General features: G+C 48.8%; 1 protein-coding gene across 1 annotated transcript; it reads right to left on the bottom strand.

The window, feature by feature from the left end:
• Nucleotides 1-14,601: 14,601 nt before the first annotated feature.
• Nucleotides 14,602-18,216, bottom strand: FOXI3 (forkhead box I3). Its single transcript, XM_074903711.1, has 2 exons — nt 17,426-18,216; nt 14,602-16,289 (listed from the first exon to the last, which is right to left on the bottom strand). The coding sequence occupies exons 1-2, from the start codon at nt 18,126-18,128 to the stop codon at nt 15,700-15,702; spliced, it is 1,293 nt and encodes a 430-aa protein (XP_074759812.1). The 5' UTR covers nt 18,129-18,216; the 3' UTR covers nt 14,602-15,699.
• Nucleotides 18,217-26,706: the final 8,490 nt, after the last annotated feature.

Here is a 26,706-nt window from a genome sequence, read left to right as displayed (position 1 = left end):
TTGTAGTACAACCAACAGGGCTGCAAGAAGATAAGATAGGTACCCTGCAGTTAGGATCCAGTTCAACTTTCTCTGAAAGCACATATCTTCTTCTTTCTGTCTTCCAAGCAGCTACATTTTTTATTAAGGAGGTGGCCCAGCTCCAGTGGTGTGCTCCGTGTGATAGGCACATCCCTGAGGGTGCCGGGATCACCCTGAACAGAACTTCTTTTGGGACTGGGGTCTGAGCTTGCACTGCTTTCCTGCTCTTTCAGCACAGATAGCTCCCCTCTGCAACTTCTCTTGGAGATCGGCAAAGAGCAGGGGGAAATGAGTCAGTCTGATGTTTTCATCCAGCTTAGAAAAGCCCATGCATGCAAAAAAAGTCAGATGGGAAAGCCTGGTTTTGTTTCTGGGGTAATGTTCTTGGGATCTACTTGAGGGAATGAGAAAAGCAACTTTGTGTGTGTGTAAATCTTACAGTGGAGGACCCTGTTCCCCAAAAGGGTTAATGCAACCTCTCTTTTCCCCCAATAGCTTCATGGCCCTAACAGCTTTCATTGTGAAATGGGTGCAGGTGTGGGCTATGCTTTGTTGATCACAATCCCTTTTGCAGAGGAAGCTTTGAATATGTTTGACATAATCAGCTCACAGCCTTTGCCCGCACTCTTTCATAAACAGGCCATTTTCACATCCTTTTCATGGGATCCGACAAGCGGAAAAATAATTAATGTTACCTCAGCCTAACAGTGACCCAGCTTTGATTCAAAAAGACGGCATGTTGCATAAACTAACCATTTAATTGACTGATAGAAAAACACATGTATCAATTCTGCCTCCATGTATTATGATTACTGGGCCTTTGCAAGGATTGTGCTCCCTTGGTCATAAAGCAGAGCTTAAACTTAAGCCCATGAAGTGGTTTCAGAAGGACTGATTGAGCATGAGCTGGGGATTATCTGTATTTATGGTGGCAGGACATGGGAGCAGAGGAATATGTCTGTACCCAGCCACCATGGCGCATGTTCAGGTTATGTCCAAGTTATGTCCCATGTCCTCGTGTGAATTGACAGTGGTCAAACATTATCCAACCACAGGACATTTTGGATGCTGATGGCACTACACTACCACCTTGCCATGACCTCAAGGCCAAAGCTAACTGGTATATACCACAGTTAGGACGACGCCTAATGTTGAAAATATGAATAGGACAGAGTCACCCTTGTGGTAACCCACCAAAAAGAAATGTCCAAGATGAATCTCAGTTAAATACAGATAGGGTCTTGAGGTAGCAGTAGGTTGAACCAATGAACCGTCTCCTCTTGTGGTTGCCAAAAGGCAGCTATTTTAGTAGAAAGTGAATGAAACCAGGATCCTCTATTACTAACCACCATGAGTGAGCATGAATGCAGTGTGGAGGTGTCATGCACTAGTTGGCTGACTCAGAGAGAGTTCTGGTGGATCCTCTCATATTCTGCTGGACAAGAAGACCCTGCAGACCACTGAGCATCCCTTCCTCACCACATCATGCTATAGGAGCAAATGAATCATCTTGAAATGGCTCTGGTTCCTCTTCTCAGGCCAACCATAGGCATAGAGCTTACGTTCTTGTGCTGTTAAACGGAAGGGCTTTCATAAAAGCAGCTGTGCAAGTGGGTAAAACCAGTTAGGTTGGTATCCCACCGGCTCTTACACTGCAGCGGCAGAGGAATATTAACACAAACAGAAGACATTTGAACCCAAGGGAAGGAAAATTCTTTCCACGTAGGTGCAGCTGAGTGGCCATCAGACCCTGCTCTATTAGAAGTCACACTTGTCCAGAGCTTAGATGATTTTAAAAGGATATTGGCTATTTCTACGCTCACAAAAATACCCCAAATTAAAATAGCTTGGGAACAAGAAGGAGGACTGAAATCCTCCTCCTCATAAAAGAGCAGATAATAAACAGGAGCTGGACCTTGGTCTGATCCCAGCAGGGCAATATCTGTGTTCTAAACCCATCCTACCCATGGGGATCTTAGAATGCTTACAGTCCTTCCTCTGGCTATTTGGCATCTGTACAGCCTTGCTGGGTTGGCAGACACCTATGCCAGGCCCAGGTCCAAATTTCTGGGACTTGCAAGCACAGCATCGCTGACCAAGCTGGAGGAAGCTCCTCCTGGCACCGCTAGTGCTTTGAAGGTGCGCTGATAAAATTGCCTTTACTAGATCCGCTTCAAGGAGGGTCATGTCAGCATGAAGCCTTGGGGTTGCCTGGAGAGCCTCCAGGAAAGGTCCAGGTGAGTGGTAAGGAGCTCACCTCTTGCTGCAGCTGGCTAAAGATCAGGCTGTGTGCCTTCAGGTGGGATGATATCCAGGTTCCATACCATATTTCAGAGGTAAGGTGCCTTCCCCTCTGACATCCAGCACTGGGCAGGCAGAGGGAATGTCATCCTATCTGAGCCAGGAAGAGGAAAAAAATCTCCAAATAACACCAACTGTTGAATGCACCACTTTACATGCCCTCCCCCCCCCCCCCCCAGTAAATCGGATGCAAGCCCTTCTTGCTTACACAAGAATTTCCCCCTGTAATGTAGGAGGGGAAAAGATTGTCCTTTCCCATAGTCTGCAAAGCCCTGATACAGCAGGCCAGAAAAGCACTTAGTGAGACAAAGAGACTGATACTTGTGAAGCACTTTAGGAGGGCTTTAGAAGACAGACGGATTTGCTGGTGTAAGGCCTCCTGTGCTCAGTGCAGGTCAGCAGAGGTGGCTGAAATGAAGTCAGTGCATCTTCATAGCCACAGACCCTCAGAAAGCTGCTGGAGAGACATCACAGGCTGTTTGTCATCAAGGTGATATCAAGTGCCTTCATGATTAGGTCAGCCAGGAACAGATTGCAGAAATCCCTCTTCCTCAGAAACCTTCAGTGTTCTCCCAGCGGGCCATTTTGTGTCCTTAGCAAACACTGTCTTCAAAATTATCATAAATACTGGAGATGGAAGAGCTGGGGAGCAACCATCATAGTTCAACTGGTTGCATTTAGTTTCATACCCACTAACACAATCCTCTGTATTTCCTCCCTGTCCTTTGACTCTTCATACCTCTGGGTATTGGTTGTGTTTCTGGCTTGTCTACCAGAGAGATATTACTCTCTCTGTCTCTCACTCACTGTCTTAGCTTTTTGGTTGGTCTTCTCTGAATTTTTTCACAGCTATTCCATATCTTTTCCATGTCCAAGTACTCCAGTCCAACCTGGTGGAGAAGGAGGGCCTGAAGAAGCAGCACTGATCTCTGGGTGTTCACCAATGGTGGTGATGGTACCTGTGGCCACAGAGGCCAAGATATGGTTCCTCCACTGGCTGGTGTGCAACCCATGAAACACCATGGAAGACGCCTCCACTGTGTACCAGACCTGAGACTGGTTGCTCCAGCTCCCACATCTGTGCCCAGCTGGGGCTGGGTGACCTCTCTATGCCTTGGAGACAGACATGACCTTTCCCGCCTTCCCTGCTATGCATAATGCCTCTAAAGTGAGCCTGCGCAGGCAAGGGCATTTACTTCTCTGCTCTTCAACATAAAATCTGTCACCAGCACAGGCATGCCATGTAGAGAATATCCCAAGCTTTGCTGCTTAATGCTCCCAACCTGCCCTCCTCTGAGCTGCTCTATTCCCTCAACACGGGGCTGTTGTCCAGAAGTCCAGTGAGTGACTCGACTGCAATAGAGTTGTATTTTCCCTGGAGATGCCTGCAATGGGGTAGCTTGCCTGGGTGGGCTGTGGTGCCCCTGCGAGCTCCTAAAGCTGAGAACTGGGGGTATTAAAATGACTAGGTGTTTCCCAGGGTGTGGGGGTGGGCAGCAGAAAACAGGTGTGAATTGTTGTTTCCATGTAGTGATGTTCAGAACGTTTTGGGACAAAACTATTCAGTACTTGTAACAGTGACACAAAGGAAGGGCTTGTTTAAAACCCAGTAAGTACATCAGAGACAGTCTTGCAGCCTACCTGCCAGCTCAGGGAGTGCATGCTCCTCACACCTGATCCATCTCTATTAGTCCCTAACACACACACCTTCTCTAAGCACCTCTCTATTTTATGTAATCAGTCACTGTGTAATTCCCATTCACTGGTATTTGGGAAATCAAAAGGCTGAAGACTAGGAAGCTCATTAAGTACCTAATTCTGCTGTCATCGGAATAAAGTAGGAACAGCACAGGCAGCTCTGAGATATTCCTCAGAAGGAGACACAGGCAAAATCCTGGCCCTGGTGAGTTTTTATCCTCAGCTGGAACCAGAATATGCTTTGAGGCATGAAATCCATGAACTGTCTAAAAGCAGTGCCATCACATTCACCTTTGTTTTGGAGGAGGCTACAGATTTTATACCCTGTGGGGATGGCAGCTTGCTCAAGGACTGATCCTGCCAGCCTTTCTTACAATGAGTATTACCTTACTCTACCTGTTATTTCCCGCAGAGCACTGATAGAGTAGGATGCTCTTCAAGATGAAGGTGTGCGTGGGGGGATCAGCCCTCGGTAGAAGAGTTTTAATGTGAAATAAGATCAAACATCACAGCCACACCTCTACCTCCAGCAGTTTCAGCCTACACAAGAAAGGGGAACGTGCAGAGAAGCAGAGTGCTGGTACCAGTGCAACTTCTGGAATGGTTTAGAGAGGAAAGAGAAATGGAAGGAATAGAAAGGGGAAGGGGAAGGGAAGGGGAAGGGAAAGGAAGGGAAGGGAAGGGAAGGGAAGGGAAGGGAAGGGAAGGGAAGGGGAAGGGAGAATGGGGAGAATGAGGAGAAAGAAAAGAAAAAGAAAAAGAAAAAGAAAAAGAAAAAGAAAAAGAAAAAGAAAAAGAAAAAGAAAAAGAAAAAGAAAAAGAAAAAGAAAAAGAAAAAGAAAAAGAGAAGAAGAATGTCTGGAGCTGAAAAGTAAATTTAACTCTCTGCTAACACCCATAGACCTAATTGGATTTACTGCCTGAGTGCAGGAAAACTTGAAAAGATTATGGAAAGAGCAAAGAATTTGAGATTAACACATACAGTACATTTCAATACAGGTGGCGGGACAATTAGAAATCTAGTTAAGCTTTGGAAAATCTTTATAAACCTGGAAGGGATTTTAGTCTGAATGTGATTTGGTGTGCCTAGCCCTGACCAGCCAGGTGTTGGAAACATGTGAAAGGATGGTTTGGGGGATCTTCCTCCCCTCTGTTGAAAATCTTGGGGAGAGGGAGGGAAAACACAGAGGATTTTGTCCCCACTGGCCCCTGGAAAGGAAGAACGGAGATTTTCCCTTTACCTCCTAGGACTGGTGGTGATGGACTCAAAGCAGCAACGCTGGTGGAAAGTCTGCATCGGTCAGAAGATAAACGTGCCTGTGTCCTTCCAGTGAAACACAACTGGAGCGACTCACTGGTTAGGGTTGCCCATCAGGGCTGTTTCTCTTCACTGCTTGAGCAGCATTTAACAATCAGAGCTATTGAATTCTATTTCTCGGTGTCAGTCAGTCAACCTGGGCCCAGCGTGGCTCCCTGTGCTGCTTTCAGAGCAAATGAAGTTGTCCGTACTGTGAATAGCGGGATGCATCCAGGGGGATTTACATCAGAAGAGGGACTTGGCCTCATTCCTTCAACAATTAGAGAAACACAGTGGTTTCTCTAGGTGTTAGAGCAAAAGAAAAAAGACCTCTTCCATGGGCAGTGAAACAAATGAATGGTTCCTGATGGCTTTGTCTTATCTCGTTTAACCCCTCTCTCCCTCCACATCACCCACCTCTCCCTCTGGGCATGCAGCAGCATGGTCTGAAGGCCAGGGATGCTGAATTATAACTGTTTCCCTGGGGGAGGCACTAATTTGGGTCTCTGTCCCCTATGCCCTTGGTGGATTTCATGATATTTGCAGTATTATGGGGAAGGAATTGATCCAACCAGAGCAGATTGCTCCCCTGCTTTCACTAGAGATCTAGGGACTGATTCACCCTTTCCTGAAGGAGACCTCAAAAAAAACACCCAACAACCAAACAACAAAAAACAAACCAAAGCAGGTGTATCGCACCAATTACTCCAGCTCAAAAGGGAGACAAGGGTGATTAGCTCAGATGTAGACATCTGTGCTGGATGAAACTAATCCCACTCTTAGAAAGAGTTGAGAAGTTTTGGTGAGGATCTGAGAGCCAGACATGTAGGTGGGCAGGGAGGGCAGGATGCAGCTTGCAGGTAAGACACTGAATCGTACATGTCTGCAGGTGGGTGTCTATAAGTGAGCGAGGTGTCCAAGTTCTGTAAGAAGCAGGGGAAATATGCTCTGTACAGTCAGAGGAGCCTAGGGAATGAGTCACGCAGTGAAATGTCTGACATGAAGTGAGCTAGGGCAATTCCTCTGCTGCAAATTGACATGTTTTCCTAGACTTATTGAACCAACACTGCTTAATAGCTGAGGATCTAGTCGCAGTGGCTTGGCCAGGCAAAGGCCACTTCTCAGGTCAGTTCAGAAGTCATCCCTCCTCCTGCTTCCATCATCCTCCCCGCAGAGCCACTGAGCATCACTTTCTCCTAGTGGAAACAGATTGCCAGTGGCAAGGGGAAAGCAGCATTCCTACATCCAAAGCATTTCATCAAACTACAGGTCAGGAGCTCATCTGTCCACCAAAAAACGGGGGAAAAAACTCCCTCCACCCCTGGGAACGGGGAGAGCAGATGCTCTCAGTGCATTGCAGCAACTCTGTGGAGGTGCACAAGTGCAAGGAGCACGTGTTACGTGGGGAGCAAAGCTGCTGCTTGGAGAGAGCTCAAACTGGGTGGAATCAGATTGGTATCGCTCCTGGATGGAAACATGATTGCACTGGGGGTAGAGAAGGGACCTGAACTGCTGTAATTAGATTATCAGATCTCCAGAGCAGGATTCAGCTCAGAACACATTTTAACCCTTTCTTCTAAGATTGTGGCATTCAAACTAAATATTGCTACTCCAAAAGCTGAGCAGATCTGTAATGCGTGGAAACGGCTCACAAGTTTCTGGTCACTGCAGCTTCCAGCTGCTGGCATTATTTCTGGCAGGCCTAGCACATTTTCAGGTGTTCTGTGGTTAAGAACAGGTCTTGCACACTGTGAAAATCCCTTGGGAGAGAACCAGTCTCTGGCTGTGCAGGTGAGTTGTGGGGTTTAGAGGGAGGAAGACTGAATGCTGCTTTCATTCCCCAGGCAGGCGCAATGTTCCCCCAACAGCACCCATGCCCCTATGTAAAGCAGCTATAGGTAAGATTTAGGCAAGGAATTATATGATCCATTGTGCTTTCCTGTAGCAGCACCAAGGAAGGACAATTTTAGAGCCATGCCAGAGCATTTCAGGCTGACTTGGCAGGGAAAGGACAGTTCTGTGACGGAGGCATTGGAAAGTATGGATTTGACACCTATCTCTGCTATAGCACTGTGTGACCCTTAGCAAATCACCTTCCCATGATGTTCCTTGACCCCTTGCAGTAAAATGGGGCCAGTAACACTTCCTCGGTCATACTTATCTCTTTAGATTGTTACCTTTCCAGGGTAGGGGATGATGTTTCACACTGCGACAAGCAGCTGCTGTCTGGAAAGAAACAGCATTCAGTGCTATGATAAATAACCTTAACATTCATGACATGCTCATTGGTCTAGTCTTCCCACTGCTCACATATTCCCTGCCAGGGACAAGGAAAGTAAATACAATCCCTTGTTCAATTATGAACATTCTCTGATTCTTTGAAGGGTCTCCTTGGTTTCTTGTCAGGTCTGCTTCCCTGCTGTCCTGCCAAGGATAAACTGCAAATGTTGAAGAGGAAGACAGTAATTTTTTTCTCCACCAAAATATGACAGTTCTTATTATCTTTTGACAACATATATTCACATTTGGGCACACACAGCCTTGGCTTCCAAACCCAGCTGCTCTCCATTAGCTCAGAGGGGTTTACATGCAAGCAGGGTCAGAGTGATCCCTGCCTTTCTTGTGAGCTGAGATCTCTGTCTGGAGAGGCTATGGTTTATTTTCACTTGCTAACTTGTGGAAAAGCCACAAACTCATGTTGCCTTCACTGGGATGTAAATCCATTTCCCTGAACTTGAAGATGAGCTCTGGTCTAATGAAGGGCCCTAATGAAGCTTCACCAGCGCAAGGCCAGGGTGTCTGGCTATTGCTCTATTGCTCTCCTGTTGCCCACCAAAGGTTGTCCAAACTTCCGTCACTGAGACATCTGACGGTTTTGATGCTACTGATCAGATAATGATTTGGCCTCACAATTTTAAAACTGCCACCCCAGCTACTGGGAACAGCTTAGGGTGCAGTGGAGCTGCAAATCCTGGTGCACCACAAATCTTGCCTCCTGCCATCTCCAGCCAGGCTGCCCTTCACAAACAGCTTTTTCTACAAGAAATGCAGAGCAGCCTGGACATGTAGGAAACAATATTTCCCTGCAAAACCAAAAGCTTTACACTTCATAAGCAGTTCCTGCAGCAGGAAAGAGAGAACGCACATGACATATTGATCATGTTGCACTGCTGGAAGATGCCTACACTGATTAGGGCAGTGCATGATGAAGAATAAAATGAGTAAAAAAGCTCATCAAACCTTCTTGTCCCACCTCAGAGAAATTCCCTGGTTCTCCCCAGAACTGAATGAACCAAAGAAAGGCTGAGATGCTGCTGCGTAGGAGAAGGAAATGCTATGCAGGGGTTTTCTTCTCCTATACTGCTTCCATGACAAAGTAGGCTCATCCATGGGTTAGGCCTGTGTCTTGCTTTGAAACCTCCTTGGACTCTTCCATATCTGGTGGCCATGGTACTATTTGTAACCGGATACAAGACCACACATAAGAGATACCCTATATCTGCAGATACCCATGCAATCCTGCCCTCAGGGAGGTCTAAAAGCTTGGCCTAAATCAGCTCTCCAGGCTTCCTCTGCATTGGATACAGAGAAATAGGCACCTGCAGAGAGCAACTTGTCTGTCCTAACTTAGCCAGGGATTTTCTAGGGTGAGAACTGCTACAGCAAGCTGTCTTTGGTGCTCCTGTACTCTGCACTGGTGAGGCCACACCTGGAGTGTGTGTCCAGTTTTGGGCACCTCAATACGAGAGAGATATCGAGGTGCTGGAGCGAGGGCAGAGGAGGGCAACAAAGCTGGTGAAGGGCCTGGAGAACAGATCCTGTGAGGAGAGATTGAAGGAGCTGGGAGTGTTCAGTGTGAGGAGGAGAAGGCTGAGGGGAGACCTCATCACTCTCTGCAGCCCCTGAAAGGACATTGCAGAGAGGCTGGTGCTGGTCTCTTCTCACGGGTGATCAGTGACAGAACAAGGGGAAATGGCTTTAAACTCCAACAGGGGAGGGTCAGATTGGACATTAGGAAAAAATTTTTCACAGAAAGAGTGGTCAGAGAGTAGAATAGGCTGCCCAGGGAGGGGGTGGAGTCACCATCCCTGAATGTGTTTAGGGGACATTTAGATGAGATGTTGGGGGATGTGGTGTAGGGGAGAACTTTGTAGAGTCGGGCTGATGGTTGGACTCAATGATCCCAAGGGTCTTTTCCAACCTGAATGATTCTGTGAAATCAATAGGATTGGCCAGAGCTCGGCATCAGCCTGTACTAAGATGGAAACTTGAAATGACGCTTTCAACTGCACTATTACAAATATAGAAACATAAAACGGCCCTGTTGGATCAGACTGTCAAACTCACTGTCCTGCCTCACAGTGCCAAAAGGTGGTTGCCTAGGGAAGACTATCCCATACAGTGGTACTTCCCCAAAATATATTCTCATGCTCTGACACTTTGCAGTTCAGGAACTTTTTACCTAAAGATGGGGTCTTTCCATTTCCTACACTCTGCTGGCTTTCCTTTCTATGAACCTGTCCTGCCTCCATACAAGCTTCCATCCTCCTGAAGCCAGGAGATCCCCAGGGCATCTCCACCACCAGTATTGCACCTCCACCTCCTCGGGTCTGCTTTGAACCTGATGCCTGGCAGCTTCACTAGATGTCCATTGTCTAGACGAGAAGAACACTTACACGGGTGTAAATATCATTACCCCCACATACAATATACTTTGGCCCCATTTGAGTATCATTCACTTTGCTGAGGGAAGTCCAAGCCTGGTTCTGCTACTTGCTGAGGGAAGTCCAAGCCTGGTTCTGCTACGTGTTAGCTTTGACTCCCTCCACTTTCTTGGAGCTGAGGCACTAACCCTGTGTGTTTCAGGATTGGTATTTGTGGTGGCCCCAAAGTGGTAGGGTAAGGTGTGGGTTCCGCCACCCTCCGAACCAACCTGGGAGGGAAATGGCACAGCTCAGCGCCGCTATTTATTTTAATTAGATATAAAATCAGCACCACCTGAAGAGTCCAAGGGCAGATTAACCATTGGTCCTGACCTGATTTGTCACTGTTTATTGCAAACGTGGACCTGCTGCATGGCGAGAGCTTTGCTTTGTCAATAAATCCCAGACACAATGGACTGCAGGAAAGGGAAAATGATCCGAGGAGCCCAGGCGGATGGGGGAGACGCCTTCTGCTCTCCTACGGCAGCCAATTGCCTGGATCAGGCCTACGATGTTTAATTCACAAATGTGCAATCTTTAGTTCCTTTTACGTGTCCCCAGGCAGTCTCGTAGACACCACCTGAAGTATATTAGAGCCTGGCTGATTATGGGTCTGCTCCAAAGCCCTCTGAAGTCAGTGGGAGTCTTTCCCCTGACTTCACTGTGTTTGGGGCAGGCCCTGGATGAATATCCCTCAGGTTAGACAATTTAATCATCCATTCAGCAGTACACAAAGCAGATCACATACACTTTTAGCCTGCATTGTATGGTGTTATGAAACGAGAAGATTATTTGATATGATTCAGAGATAGCTCAGGTATAAGGTAAAAAAAAAAATAACACCTTTGATGTTTTACATTACACTTCAGTTATTCCTTGAGGGGCAAATTCTCGTCACCTTACCCAGTGAATATTGCACTCAGTAATTTGGTCAAAAACATTCCATCAACCTTCTTTTTAATAGAAAATGTTGAGGGGGAGAGATCAGCTTGATGGAGATTTTTGCCAAAAAGAGAGAAAAACCTAAACCCATGTTTTTCTTCTTTCAACAATCAGAGAAAAAAAAAAAAAATCATTGGGAACCAAAATCTGTTTTGGAGAGATTTTCTAACAGGACAATAAAACTAGTCTTTTTTGTTTGTTTGTTTGTTTGTTTTTTTCCCAAAGCCTAAGGAGAAACAATAATTTCCCAACAATTGCAATCTCCACCTTGCACAGTTCCATGTACCATCAGCCATCCATGTACTATCAGCCTGGCCTGATTCTCATCTTGACTCTCTTGGATCAAGCTGCAAAATGAGGCTTTGTCCCTCTTATTTTGTGTGCTATCAGAACAAGACTGACAAGACTACCTTTCATGAATGAGCAGAGTGGAATTTAGGTACATCACACTCAAAATTGGGTGAGACCTGCAGGGCTTGTGGGGCCTTATCTCAAGAAGCCTGATGAAGATTTTCCATTGCTAGAAATACAGAGAAGGCAAGGGCAGGATTATCTGTAGTTTCCTTGAGTGCTACTACTTCTTTTGAACTGTTCCTAAAGATTTCAGGGGAAAATCACCATCAAGCAGTATAAAAAAGGCAATAAAACCTTCCATACAGGCGTAATGTATTGTGCCCAACTTTCACGGACTTTGTGAGCGACAGGGCAAATCAAAAGCCTCCTCCTTCACAGGAGATGCAAACCACAGTCCATGGCCAGTGGCAGTAATTGAAGCCCTATTTCCAAAAGAGTTGGCGAGCGATGAAACCCAGCGCGGATGGCTGTGTTCTGCCTCTTGAATCCCCTCCCACCGCCCTGCAATAGACTCGGTATTGCTGGGGGTGGGGGGTTTAACTTTACTGGCACAAGAGTTTCCTTTGTTGATGGGAGCTGGGTCTCCTCTAGGGGACTGGGCTGATCCAGCTGTACTGGCAGAGCCTTTGTAATGTGGAGTAGCTCAAGTGCAGACCTGCAGTGGGTGCCTGCCTGAACCTTTGCTGGCACGTCGATAAGGCCAGTGCTGAGCAAAGTTAAACGACCCCGTGCTGGAGAAGTGCCACACGTAGGAGCCAGCAAGCATCTGTGTTACCGATCCAGCGCGTCTCTTGAAATACATTTGGACTGTACTTCTTTTCAAGCAGGAACTGCCTTTTTTAGTAGTTGTGTGTGCTGGAAGAGCCACAGTCCCTGGCTGGGAGTGTCGGAAGGTACAGGCAGCACAGGGCAGAGGGATCTGGCAGTTGTGCTTGCAGTCATCAGCATGACCATGGTTTCACATTGAGTACCGCTGCGCTGCATCACTCTTGCCCAGTTGAGGTGGCATCTTTCTAGATGCTTCAAAAGAGCGGAGAAACCAAGCAAAGATAAGATTTCCTGAGAAGCTTAGTTTTAGTGTCCAGCAGCTGGGACCCTCCATGAGATCACTGCTCCCTCAAAGCCAGAAGTTATTTCACAGGGTGATTCCTGTGGCTGCCAGAGCAGAAAGGATGGAGGCCTGAAGTTTGAGCCTCTCTCCAGGAGAAGCGTATTTCTCTGCTGACTTCCCTGGGAGCCAGCTATGCCCTGCGTTGCTGGACTATCACTTGGCACAGGCTGGGAAGAGGCTCATTGTCATGGAGAACTGCCCATCCCAGGCATGGCCTTGGCATTTAAAGGAGAGTGGGGACTCTCAGGGTGGGACCAGCAGGCTAATTGCCTTTGTCTTCCCCCTCCTTCAATGAGGGAATCCCAGTAAATCCCCAAAACCCATGACAATAGCCCTGCTGCCTTTAAGTGCCTTCCATTAAACTCAATCCTCTTGCCCTCCCTCTCCCAAGATCTGCTAAAAGAAGTCTCTTTTAATGACAAAAGGAAACCTAAAAGGCTGCCATTAGGTCATTTACTTGGCTCCTCTCTGCAGACTAGGTGTCTATTTGCTGAAATCTACTCTCAAGTGTCCCTTGTGGGCAGGTTGCTTTATCATGAGTCCGCCAGCCTTAGGGGTGGTGTGTCCACAGGAGGGGCCGCAGCCCCTGGCTCCAGCTAAGGGCTCGCTTTCCCTGGAGGGAGCAGGATTTGGTGCTAACGGCAGGAAAGGTGCACTGGGGACAGTCAGACCTTCCTAGAGCCCACCCTTCCCCTCAGGAGCAGGGCTGGAGCACTGCGGTGGGACAGTCCTTCCCTGACTCTGCTCTGGCAGGTTCTGGCTATGCCACCACCCAACCGATGTGGCACGAAGGTCTGTTGAGCCATGGGGTATTTGCTGAGGACATACTGCCAGAGGCAGACTGCACAGCAACACAACCTTGCCACTGATTCGGGATCCTCAGGAGCAAACTTTTATGGGTACGGTCTGCAGAAGCATGCCGCTGATGGAAATGGCAGAGGGTAAATCCTGAAACACATCTGGGTGGAAGAACGTGAGCTGCACACGTGTGTGTGTCGCGCATGGGCTTGCTAAGGTCTGACAACAGGCTGGTGGAGCAGGGAAAGGGTGCAACGGTCACTTAGATACGGGAGTAAGCAGCTCCTGGTTTAAATAAGGACCTGCTCTAAATCTTTTGAAGGTGTTGGGAATCCCTCCACTGCTTCTAGATCAAACTCAGCAGTCCAAAATCCAGATAAAGCTATTCCACATCTGGTGCGATTCAACTGGAACAGGACAAGACTGACCACCTCGTCTTTCTGCTAGTGGCAGTCTGCCCTTTCCCTCCCATTATCACTACCACTGCATCACCCGAGACGCAATTAAAAATCAAGACATGAGGAATTACCCCTAAAGCCAGGAAGATGGTATCTGTGCTGGGAAGGGGTGAGCGAGAGGGGGATAAGGCAGGAGTTGCCACCCGCCCACTGGTCTCGGCTATTGCACAAATGGCGGTTGGCTGGTGCTGGGGCAAGTACTTGGTCCCGATCCCAAGCACATGGAAGTCATCTGACGTTTCGTCATGGCTTCATTATATTTTGGATCAGGCCAGTGGTTTGTCTTGCATCACCACCCTGTATGTTACGCAGGTAGGCAGTGAAGAGGCCCTGCGTGCCACTGCCAACAATTTTGTTTTCCGAATAGCCTGCAGGGATGGCCTTACATCACGCCAGATGCATATATGTTAACTAGCAGCAATTTCATGCTTAACTTCATTACTGATGCTACATTCCTCATGAGGACATTTATATTCATGCTCTACCCGCACACAGCACACAGCGCCCAACAAACAGCTTATGCCAGCCCAACAAACAGCTTATGCCAACGGCAAGAATTGGGAGTTGATCGTTTTGCATGATGGCTGCTCTAGGATGGATTCAGGTCCCACTTCTCAGCTAGCCTGCCATGTTAAGCAGGTGCAATCCTACTCGAAAAACTGATTTGCAAAACGGATGGAGCCAACAGATGAGCTCAGACTTTGTACCTCCCGCTAGCTAGCATCACACTGGAACCAGCCCCGCTTCTTTTACTTTTGCAAGCTTTTATTTTTTTTACTAAACCAGGCTGAAAAAAGAAGTTGTAATTCAGACCGCTGACAAAACCAAACAAACAAAGAAGCCCAGCGTGCCCGCTCTGCACAGTGAGACTATGAGGCTGAGCAAGTCAGCTCAGATGCGTCTAAGGGCCCAGAGAAGTTTTCTTCTGTCTTACTGTGCAGATGAAATTGTTTATAAACCTTTGCACCTTTTATCCCAAACCACGTGAAAGCAAAACCTGTCTCCCACAGAGTTTTAAAATACCTCAAACATACCGAGGAACAACCAGGCAAAAATCTAACAATTGTTAGCATTTTATTCCCAACAGCTGTTCAGCCTGAAAAGTTTCATTAATACACTAACGAACAAAAACAAAACCAACCAAAAATTCAAAACAAAACAAAACAAAAAAACAACAAAAAAGAAGGGGAAACGAAGTAAAATAAACTTTAACAAAGTTTAAAACACATTATAAATAAGTACAGCTCCAGAGCATAATTTACAAATATAAAACCACATAGAAACATATGTACAGAAGAGTTACATTACGTACAAATATGTATAAAAATACCCCAGTGTTTATTCTCGTGCTAAAGCTGCATGGCTAGAGTTATCTTTGGTACTAAGCTCAGGGAAAAAGATTGTTTTACAAGACACGGCCCTGGCTGTACAATATGCCAAACAGAGGAAGACCAGATGAACCTCTGTGGGTTTTGAGGAGGTTCTGGGTGGGTGTTTACCCCGAGTATCCCCCCCGTGCATTGCATATTGCAGGATCAGGGCAGAAAGCAGGGGATTACAGAGGCAACTGCTGGCAGAAGAGTTTTTTTAATACATTGTACAAGGCACTTCATAAGAAATCTCTTCATTTATTTTTCCTGTTCTCTTCTAAGACTCACTGGATGTCTACACTTGGCTCCTGCTGATACCGCTTTATGGTTATAGTTTTTAAACTCCTTATTCTACATTCAGGATTAGAAACCTCTGAAAACATTGAGTTCGCTTTCGCCTGCAGAATTTATATGGCAAGCCATCTAAACCACCTAACATTTTCCAGGATGGGGAAAAGACTTTGCATCTGCCTTCTGCTGGTGTGTTCTTATTTTGAAAGGTGAGAAGATCTTCTTCCTGGAAGAACTCCTGGGAAGTGTCCACATTGAAATGATGTTTGCAAAAGCATATGGTCCTCCGTGCTGCCAGATACACCTGCAACTCCCATTCCCTTTGCAGCGCGTGCCGGCTGACTGCCCCAGCATCCTACACCTCCGTTCCATCCCGGGTGTAGATGAGGCTGTTAACCGTGAAGTTGTAGTAGTGGTTGTACTGGGCTCCCTGGCTGCTGCTGCTGGGATGGAAGGAGCTGTAGTAGGCGGGGGAAGGTCCCGCAACCCGCTGCAGTTGGTCTGGTGAAGGCACCTCCTGAGAATTGCTGCTGGAAGGGGTGAAAGTGCCACTGCTCAGCTGTCCAGCAGAGAAGTTCCTGTGATGCAGGTCACTGCCGAGACCCCCCGTCAGCCGGCTGCCTCCGCTGCTCAGGGAGCTCATGCCACTGAAGAAGGTGCTGAGGCAGCTAGGCGTGGATGAAATTATACCGGAGGGAGAGGAGCTTTTTGGATGGTCCCTGGCAGAAGGCGAGGGGTCTAGCTCTGGGGGTGGGCTGTTTCCACAGGGTTTGCCGGCGGCTGGGATGGGTCGCTCTTCCTCAGCCTTCAGGCCCCCTAGAGAGGAGGCCGCAGAGGCGGTCGCAGGGGCGTTGGGCTCAGAGCGCCGCTTGCGTTTGCGACGGAAGTTCCCGTTGTCAAACATCTTCTCACAGTTGGGATCTAAGGTCCAGTAGTTCCCCTTCCCTGGTGGAAAACAGGAGAAACAAGAGAGAAAGTCAGCTTCTGAGGCAGCGAGCCCCACCGTGGGCAGATAAGCAATATCCACGTCCCGTCCGAGTGGCGCAGAACCCACATCTCTCCTACACTTGTGCCTCCTCTGCTGTCCAGTACAAGGATCCAAAACCCAGCTCCAGGACACCATCACCACCGCCCCTCTGATGCCCAAGTGAAGCTTAGTGCCGCAGGGCGGAGGAGAACCTCCCCGCCACAGAGCGTAAACCTCCCTGGAGGCTCCGCACCTCCACCTCAGACCTGGCCCAAGGGGATGCGACGCGGGGCTCCCCTCGCTCTGCCTGCGCCCACCTCGGCACCGGCTTCTCAGAAAAGCTGGTGGGCAGGCGGGCTGGCGCCCCGCGGACACCGAGGGGACGAGGGGGTGGCGGTGGCACCAGCTGTCCCCACACGCCTCCTGCCCGTGCCCGGGCCTGGCGGGAGCGGTGACCCCACACCGCGCCCCCCGAGGCTCCACACCGGCACGTCCCCTCCCCGCCCGGCCGCCCCTCCGCCGGGCACCGGCTGTGTGCCCCGGGGCAGGCCCGGCGAGCGGCGGGCAGCGAGCGGGGGGAGCCGTGAATGGCGGCCGGAGGAGCCGGGCCTCGCACAACCCGCACCGCCGGCCTCGGCCCAGCCGGGCAGCTCGGGGAGGGGGCGAGGGCTGGGACCAGCCGCCCCTCGCCTGCCCCTTCCGCGGGGGCAGCGCCGGGCCCGAGGGGGGCGAAGGGGGACGGTCACCTCACAGCGACCGGCCTGAGGGGACAAGGGAGCCCGGTCTCATGTCGCTGGTGGCCCTGAGGGGACAAGGGAGCCCGCTCTCCTCATGTCACCGGTCCTGAAGCGACAAGGGAGCCCGCTCTCCCCACAGATGCGGCCCCGGCGGGACAAGAGAGCCCGGTCTCCTCATGTCACCGGCCTTAAGGCGACAAGTGAGTCCGGTCTCCTCGCGTCACCGGCCGCGAGAGGACACGAGGGCCCCGGTCTCCTCACAGCGCCCGGCCAGAGGGGACGGGGCCCCCGCCGGACAAGGGGGCGGCTGCCGCCCGCTCTCCCCTCGGGGGTGCCCCCGGCCCAGCCCAGCCTCCCGCCCGGCGCGGCGGCCTCACCGGGGTCGTCCTCGTCGCGGGGCACCTTGCGGAAGCAGTCGTTGAGGCTGAGGTTGTGGCGGATGCTGTTCTGCCATCCCGCCTTGCTGCGCTTGTAGAAGGGGAAGTTCTCGGCCACGTACTGGTAGATGTGGCTGAGGGTGAGCTTCCTCTCCGGGGCGCTCTGGATGGCCATGGCGATCAGCGCCGAGTAGGAGTAGGGCGGCCGCACCAGCTTCAGCAGCTCCTCCTGGCTGGCCAGGCTCAGCCAGCTCAGCTCCGCGCCGCCCGCCGACGGCGACCCGGGCGCCGAGGGGGACCCCACCAGCTGCCCGCCCCGCGAGCAGCCGTACGAGGCCGGCGGCAGGAACGGAGCGGCGGCGGCGGCGGCGGCGGAGCCGGGCGGGCCCTGCAGGTAGGGCGCGGGGCTGTTCATGCCCCACAGGTAGCCGGCGTTGGCGGGCGCCCCGTAGTCCCCCAGCGCGTACCCGCCCGCCCGCTGCCCCGAGGAGGCGGCGGCGGCCGCGGCGGCGGCGGCGGCCGCGGCGGCGGCGGCCGCGGCGCCGGGCGGGTGGAGGCTGGGCTGGGGGTAGACGCTGAAGTTCTCGCTGCAGTACACCGCCATGTCGGGGGCTTCCTGGGCGCTGCGGGGCTGCGGGGGCGCGGGGGCGGCCGCCGGCGCCGAGGCTCTGGGCTGCGCCTGCTGCAACTCACCGGCGCTCATAATCCCTGGCCATGCAGGGCGGCCGGCGCTCCCCCCCGCTCCCGTCCTCCGCCGGCGGACGGACAGCCAGCCAGCCAGCCAGCCAGCCAGCCAGCCAGCCGCCCCCCCCCCCCCCGCGGCCCCGGTGGCCCCAGACCAAAAAATCCCGGGGGGCTGCGGCGCCGTGCCCTTATAGGCGCTGCCGTGCGCCCGCTCTCCCCGCCCGCGGCCGGGGCTGGGCGGGCGGCGGCGGCGCGCAGGGAGCAGCCAGTAGCGCGGCTCCGCGCCGGGGCGGGAGGCGGAGGGGGGCAAGGCCGGGCCCCAAAAACGGCGATGGGGGAGGGACCGGCGGGGGGAGCTGCGGGAGGCGCCGGGGATTTGGCTGCCGGCGCTGCGGGGGCAGCAGCCCCGAACCTGCCCCCCGCCGGCCCCCCTGTGTGTGCCCCCCCCCCCCCCCTTTCCCCGACCCCGTCCCGGGGGTCCCTCCGCGCTGCCCCGGCCCTGCCCGGCCGCCCCTTCCCCGGCGCTCAGGGATCCGATCCCCCTTTCCCACGGCTGCGATCGTCCCTGATCCCTTCGGCCCCGAAACCGGCCCCGAATGGAGGTCGGGGGGAGATTAGCATCGCTGCGGTTGCCCCGACGGGAACGCGAAGGGTGAAATTCACTTAAACTCTTGTTATTTATGTGTAATTTTGCCGGCCGTCTCACAACAGCCGGGGCTGAGATCGCAGTTAATTAGCTTTGGATAAGGAATTGTCCGAAATTAAACAAACAAACAACATCGGCGTGTTCGCCCGTACTGCGGGAGGAAAGGGCTGGCAGTGGCGGGGCGCGATTTAATGAGTAAAAGTTGATTTTCGCCTTCGTGCTTCGGGGGAAGCTTGAGGGAAAACGCATCCTTTTGGCGAGAAAAAGCTCTCGGTATTCATAAACGATCCCAACACCCCGGGGTTTATTACGGGGACCAGCTCCAGCACATCCTTCTCGTCCGGGGCAAAGCACACAATTGGACCCAAAGATATTACAAGAAAATTACAGTCAACGGTGAGGGAGAATTTAGAGAGGCTTTGTCAGTCGTTTAGAAGATGTAAATCCCCGGGTTTTAAACGGGATTGTTATTCGGTTTTCTGCTGGTAAAAACGCCTGAAAAATCCCCTTTCCAGGTAGAGATGCGAAGCATTCTCCCCAGGGTTGCGAGCGCCGGGCGTCTTGATTTGTCACCGGGATTTTGAGGAGAGAGGAGTGTTTGCGAAAAGTCATTGCGTTTCATGGCTTCGATAAAATAGTTATAAATGCACATGTAAAACAGTGAAGCTGAACCAGGGCTGCTTTCCTGGGCTACCTTCAATCCCAAACTTTTGTCCCTCATGTGATCCAAGCAGGGGTGTAATAACTGGAGGATTTTCACCATTGTATTTCGTTGTAAAACAAATGGACACAGAGTTTGGAGACAGGGGATCACTTAAAAGTGAGTGGAATAAAGAATTATGATTTTGGGTTTCCTTCTTCGTAAGGGGAGGTGTTTGGTTTTTTGGGTTTTGGCGTTTTGTTTTTTTGGGGGGAGCTGGGTTTTTTGCTTCTGTCACTGTTGCTGCTGTTGATTTTATTTTTCATCTTTTGGGGAAAGATCTTACCGTGTGTATTTGGATAGACAGAACAGCAGGAGAAAATGTTATGTTTTGCAAGGTGCCTTTTCCCTTCTCAGCTTCCTAGCCTTCATTATTTATAACAGCTCTGCATCTCTTTGGAGAAGGGTCTCACTGGAAAATGCTGATTTGAAGTCTGTCTGGACAGCGGGCATCTAAAGCAAGTAGTTTGTGGGGAAATCGCAGCTAGAAAGAACATCTAAAGGACAAGAAGCAGCTAGATTTCTAAAAAGCAACTTCTCACCATGTTGGAGGAGCTAAGCCGAAAATGTTATTCTCTAAAATGACAACAAATCTATGTTTATCCGTTTTCTCAAAAAACCCGAGGTCGTTGCAGGAGAGAGAGGAGCAATCAGTGGTATCGCCCGAAATTGTGATTTTTTTGCTTCAGGGATTTGATGTATTTGGGCAAAGGCAGAGCCATCTAGAGGAACAGCCCGGCTATGACGAGGCGGGGAAGGCAGTTTCCCTCAGAGGCATGATACACTGCCTTCGAGTTTTCTTTAGTTGATTTCTCTGCTTCCAACAAAGGAAACGGGTGAGAAAATAGCGCTGAATTAGCTCTAATAAAAATGCGTGTCCTCAGAAAACTCCAGCTTGCTTTACCAAATAGTAAGAAACATGAAACAAAAATAGCTTTAGAGAGGTTGTTACATAGCTGGGATGGCACGGATATGCAAACCAACACTTAATTTAAAGAGTGGAGAGAATAAAGCTTTGATGGTGTGACGGCTGTAAAAATGTTTAATTTTCTTAATGCATTTATCCTGCAAGGAGCGTGCTGCGTTGCCTCAAAACATTGTCAGCTCTCAGTATAAACCTGTTGCTGTTCCTTCTGCCAAAGCACAAGGAGAGTAGCATGAAGAGCTCCAGCACTTTGCCTCTCAGCTTTTTAAATGTTGCTTTTTTCCAGAGAGGTTCTGGGAGACGTTTGCTTTTCAGAAACGCACCAAGAAGCTGGTAAGCCAGGTGCCGAAATCAGTTTCAAGGTAAGAGTCTGAGGCTACTGACCATCACTGCGAGCGGATTTGGGGTTGGGCTTGAGCAACGCTGTGGAATTACTCTGTTATTTCTGAGCTGCTGGGACATTTGTTAGCACTGGCGTTACGAGGGTGGCAGGGAGCTCTGCCGGGTAGAGGAGCCCATGGCACCGGGCAGTCAGGGCTGAACCGTATCGCCAGCCAGCTGCCATTAACTGCAAACCTCTCCAAGCAGCTGCCTTGGAAAGTGTTTCAGAACTTCCCGAGGAAAAGTGCTGCAGGAGACCCAGGTCGTCACCATCCCTGCCTTGTGCTAGCCGCACCATTCCCTTTGGTGTTGTGCTTGTCCTTGTCGTGCACATCACAAGCGCTTTCCCCCCTGCTAGGAAGACACGGTCTTTGCCTCTAAGGCCCTGCTCCTCTGAACATGTAGGTACAGGCTTCACTTTCCTGCTGTGAATCTCAGATGTGTACAGCTGAACACGGAAACCTGAAAAGGCTTCAGACCTGAGCACCCAGCCTCGCAGCGGGAACCAATAGCTGCACCCACCTGGTTCTCTCTCCCTTTCTCAAGGATGCTGAGGTCTAGGCACGTGTTGGAAGATCGGGACCTAATAGCCCATACTGGCTGCTATTGACTTTACCAGTAACAGAGAGAGACCAGGATTCCCTTCAGCGGCGCCGAATTGCTGCAGTGGAGCAGGAACCACAGGTTTGGTTTGTTTTGGCTGCATTTGCAATATAAGTCTCACTTTTTCCTCAGGGCCGGCAAGAGACAAGGCAGTAACTCTATGGCCCACATACCATCTGCAGATGAAGAATTCTTTTATGTCTTTCTCCAGAGTAATCAATGAAATTAGAAATGGATTCTTCATCCTCAGGGACAAGACTGGAGAATTATCTTTTCTCTTTCAGTGGTCCAGTACTGTGGCTCCACTCTCAAGAATATGAAGGAATTGACTAAGAATGGCTCAAATTTAATTCAAGCTCTAGTACCACCCCCTTATTTGCAGCTAAGCCTATTCCTTCGTAGACGGGATACTTTACACCTATTAATATGCTCTCAGAAAGTCTCTTTCTTCACTCAACCTCTGATCTGTCCTGAAAAGGGGTAACAAGAGAATATCTGATGGTGTGCAGTAGATGTTTCGCTGCCATAAATTTGGGAAAGGTGTTCTGTGTACGTGTATACAGGTTGAAGTAATTTTTATCCCTTAGCTAAGGAGAATAATGTATATTCCTCCCTCCCTGTATCTAGCCATCTATTGGACTGAAGTTCTGGTGATCAAATTTTGCCAACTTACCGTACGATAAGATCAGAGGTTTTCAAATATTTTGTGATTTTTCAGACCCTACAACATTTCCTGGGGAGGTGTCCTCATTCCATAATTTTCAGGCTACCGACAACAGACTTGGATTGATTTTGTTTCCAGTTCACGCTCTCCATAAAAACACTGCAGGCTGCAGACTGAGCGTTAGCATTTTGGAATAGCAAATATTTTCCTGGTATGTTTTTATGGTGCTGAGTGTGATGGAGCCTCTGGACTCTGCCACAGAGCGAGGAATAAATCCTAGTTTAACACCAGCCGTAGTTGATCCAGCACTTAGGCTGCTGTGAGCGAACATCATCGCTGAAAGAAGCAGCTCTGCTCTGGGTCCACTCCTGGCTGCTTTTACTGGCTGCTGCGCTCGCACAAGAGTTTCTGTGGCTGTGGACCGGGGCACTGATCCAGGTTGAGAGGAACACCCTCTTCCCAATCCTTTTTTTTTTTTTTTTTTCCCTTTTTTCACCCCCTCAGGTTTGTTTTAGCCTGGACCTGCCTAGTCCCTTCCTGAATGAGAGCTTGTTAGCAACTGATTTGCCCAAGTTTTGATAAAAGCTTCATTGTTTGTAACCTCTGTAAACTACCAGGAGCTGTGCTCCTAATAAAAGTGGGATTAAATAGACACCTTGGGAGTGAGACAGTTACAAGTGGGAATTTCAGAGTTTTTTGGGGAAAAAGGATGTGGCCAGGCTTCAGTAACTGCGTATCAGAAGTGATTTTACCAAAACTGGGAAAGAAGCCTGATTTTTGGTTTTTGGGGGAAAGAGCAGCCTGGCATGAGACAGAAGAAAGTCAACTGTTTGCAGGTGGATTAAGCACACTCTCCAGGTGTTTGGAAACGTATTTGTAGAAGCTCTCAGCAGTCTGCGTTCCTCCTGCCTCTCCTCAGCCTTAAGATTCATAAAAAGTATTTAAAAATCCCCATTCTGATCCCACAAATTTAATCCTTCCTCATTTTATTTTTGCAACAATACAAAAGTCCACCTGACAGTGAGGTGTGACTAACTTGGTACTATCGGATAGTGTCTTTGCTGGGAGGAGTGTTTAATCAGGGGGCTTCATCCCTCCTGTTTAAAGCTAGAAGCTGACCTGGGCTGAAATAAAGCAACATCTTTGTGCTTTTTATGTGTTTGTGATGTGTAATGCCATATTTGAAATGGAGCTTGGTGCTCTGGGTTGGTTGCCCTATAGTGATCACTCCTACTGAGTAAGATAAAGGCCAATATCTTTTGGTCTTAATTCATCTGAATAGGCGACCTCTGCTCTGGAATGAGTAATGGAAGTAGAAAAACATAAATTTATACTCAGCCAAGGTAAAAATAATCAAAACTATTAGTAGATAAAGGCAGTAGCTGTCATTAGCACCACCACAAGGAAACAGAGGAGCATTAAATTAATATTTCTTTTCCATGTTTGTCTGGGGGATAAGGTCAAATAGTGTATTGGTATCAGTTGCTGGTGAAAGAGTTTTTTAGGCTCCATTAATAACTAAGGATTAGTTAAATAACAACCACATAAATTTTATTTTATGATCAGCCAGTCCCAGTAATTCACGGCTGGGAGAATTCTTGGTGCCAGGAACATACTGTGTGGGCCATTAATGCTGACTTTTCATTTTGGGACACTAGAAAGATTTTAGAGGGCTGAGAAAGCTAATATTGGCTCATCATTTAAAAGGACCGGGCAAATTATTTGGCTAATGCTGAGAATGTCAACCTGTCACTGTTAAAGGCAAGAAGTACCAGGCACATCACTTGATTAATGACTTCTTAAAGGAAGGTGATGGAATTGATGCACATGAGTGTATGTATATAGAAAATAGTCTTTGTCAAATCAATTTGCTGTTGTTCACCAGTAAGAATGAGCAGCTCTTGATGTAACTGATTTAGAGACTGTTTGGTTAATTTTGGAGGTGGATTTTTAAAAAATGGTATAAAATCAACATGGTGCAAATTCAGTGGATTTAACTGGTTGAACAGATCTCAGAATGTCACTGTGAAAATGAATCCTTGAGTCTCTTTACAAAGGAAATCCTGTGGCAACTGGTTCGTTATTCTCTTTCTGTCATTGGTTTGGGGCAAAAAGAAAGAATCAGTGTCTACTGAATGTGTAGGAGTCTAAAACTGGGGCTATGGAGTGTTAAATAATGAAGGGGACAGTTCACGACACAGAGCTACCTCCATCTCTACATGGGAACTGGGAGCAAATGGGAAGAGTGTATTTCTATACGGAAAAGCAAAGGGACACATTTAGGAAAAAAATCGGAGATTAATGAGATGATGGAGCCCATCTCAGAAATTAGTAATTTTTTAAGAAATTGTTGTGGTTCTTGTGAATAGCAAGATGTTCCTTGTTGTGATCTTGGGATGAATGAGGCATAGGAATAAGGAATTATAATGATTTCATACTGGTGCTGTACTGAAGTAGAATAGCACCTATAAAATCATGAGTAGCTGGGTAAAGTAACAGGGGTGAAGTTGTTTGTTTACCATCCCGTCAAATGTAAGAGCTATGGGACATCAAATAAAGCTGGTAGGAACCATGTTCCTGAGAAGATAGCACAGCACACAACGTGCAGCTATGCCTTGAAGCTTCTCAAGGAACTCTCTTTAATTACTTAGGGGTGACTTGTTTGCAGTCTATAAATATCTATGCAAGAAAAGAAGGATGGGAATAAAGGACAAAGTCAGAACAGGGATTGGTGGCCAGAACTGAAGCAGGACAGGTAGAAAGGGCTCAATTCAGCTGCTCATACAGGGGTGGCGGGGGCTATCTGAGGTGCTTTGCAGTCTCCAGTGGTCTCCCACTGGTACTGTTTCAAATATGTCAGGCACTGCAGAGATCTCCGTTATCCTAGGGAGCCTCAGACCGCTCTAACCACTCTTGTGTGCAACTGAATTGAGTACAAAGTATCAATTTTTACTATTGTGCGTAATTATTAGAACAATTTACCAGGACTTATTGTGGATTCTCCACCAATTTTAAATCAAGATGGGTCATTTTTTTCTAATACTCGAAAGATGACAGCTACTAAGAGAAACCTTAGCTTGGATCCTTCTGCATGCCTGGGGGCTGTCCACTGTGCTTGCCCATGTTCCCATTTTCCCACCAGCAGTCCTACCTTGAACATTGCACTATACTCCAGCTCCACACTCAAAGTTTTCCTCAGTTGGTTTTGCCCAGTACAGACGAAGTTCAGTGATATTTCTGTCCAGATTTTATTGCCCAGCCAGGCAGGTGATTTTGATAGCATAAATACTGCTGTGATGCCTAAATAAGAATTGCTCTCTCTTGGAAGTGTGGCTCTTATGAGAAGGGCTGAGCATCTTGTTATCGCCTAAGCCAAAAACCCAGTCATGAAAAGTGCTCAAAAGATGCAAAGCAACATGTGCTGAGAGCCACAGGGCTGTGTCTGCTGTGAAGGCTACTGGCAAGAAATGTTTTGAGCTCTGTTCAGTCTTCTTGGCTGTGTAGATGCTATCTGATATCTAGACCTAGGTCAGTGTCTGATGAGGGGAAGTGATCCAGTGAAAGGATTGCTGCTAATGGAAGGTTTGGCCAGCAGAAACAGGACTCTGAGATCACTTTGGGTAAAATCTCACTGCTAATGAGCAAGTTAGAGATGTACCAGCATAATACTGCATGATTTTTGAAAATCAGGTGGACAGACAAAGTAGTGATGCCGTATGGGAAAACCTCATTTTAAGACAGTGATGCAAAACACAAGAGAGGCATCAGCAGGAACACAGCAGTAAAAAGAAAATCCCAGTCGACTCAAGGTTTGTCACCTTTCAGAAATCAGCCCTTCTGTTTAGAACCATGAAACAGGTTCATATGGGCTCCTATGACAGATACCAAGGAAGAATTTCCTTGATTTCTTTGAAGAATTTCAGGCGATTTTGCTACCAGTCAAGGCATGCCTAAGCCTTACCTTGGGAGTGAACCATTCATGTACCCAGTGACTGATGTTCATGACTGATTGGCACATGCCAAAGATTGGCAAACACAGTACTAACCAGGAGCAAATATGGCAAGTGCCTGCAAGCTTTCATGAGGCTTTGCAGACTCTACATATGCTAAAAGAGGTGCAAGTGAAAACCAAACAGGCAGGAGTGCTGTAAAGCTCTGATTGGCATTTAGGAAGACCAAAATTAGCAAGTAACAGAAGAGAAAGCATTGGGTATCCCCTGGAGCAGTGGTCTTCTGCGGTCATAACCTCATCATCTGTCTCAACAACATTTATTTGACATGGCTTGGTGAGAAAGAAAGCAGGCAGTCAGTGAGCCTGCGTGTTGGAAGACATCCTCCACCTGGCCAGTGCTAAGCACAATCCATAGGTGAAAAGACATGCCCTGAGCAGGCATACCCAGAGCTGGGCAAAAGTCAAATAGCAAGGGCAGTCAAGGAGAACTGGTTTAAAATGCAAGGCAGCATTAAAACATTCATGTGAAAGTCCAAATCAAGATGGTCTTTTATAGTAGACACTAAGGAAGAAGAACTAGTGTATCATCCACAACATGACTGCTGAAGAAAGCTCCCTGCTTCCAAGAAAAGGACAGGGCGAAGAGATGGATGAAATATGACCAGAGTTTTTACAGACGACTGATCAAGAGATTAAGAGATTTTCAGTGTTTGGGAGATTATAACG

The sequence above is a fragment of the Athene noctua genome, chromosome 4 (genome assembly GCF_965140245.1).
Source record: "Athene noctua chromosome 4, bAthNoc1.hap1.1, whole genome shotgun sequence".
Classification (NCBI taxonomy): domain Eukaryota; kingdom Metazoa; phylum Chordata; class Aves; order Strigiformes; family Strigidae; genus Athene; species Athene noctua.
Note: the sequence above shows the minus strand (reverse complement) of the source record. Positions and strands in the feature narration are given on the sequence as shown.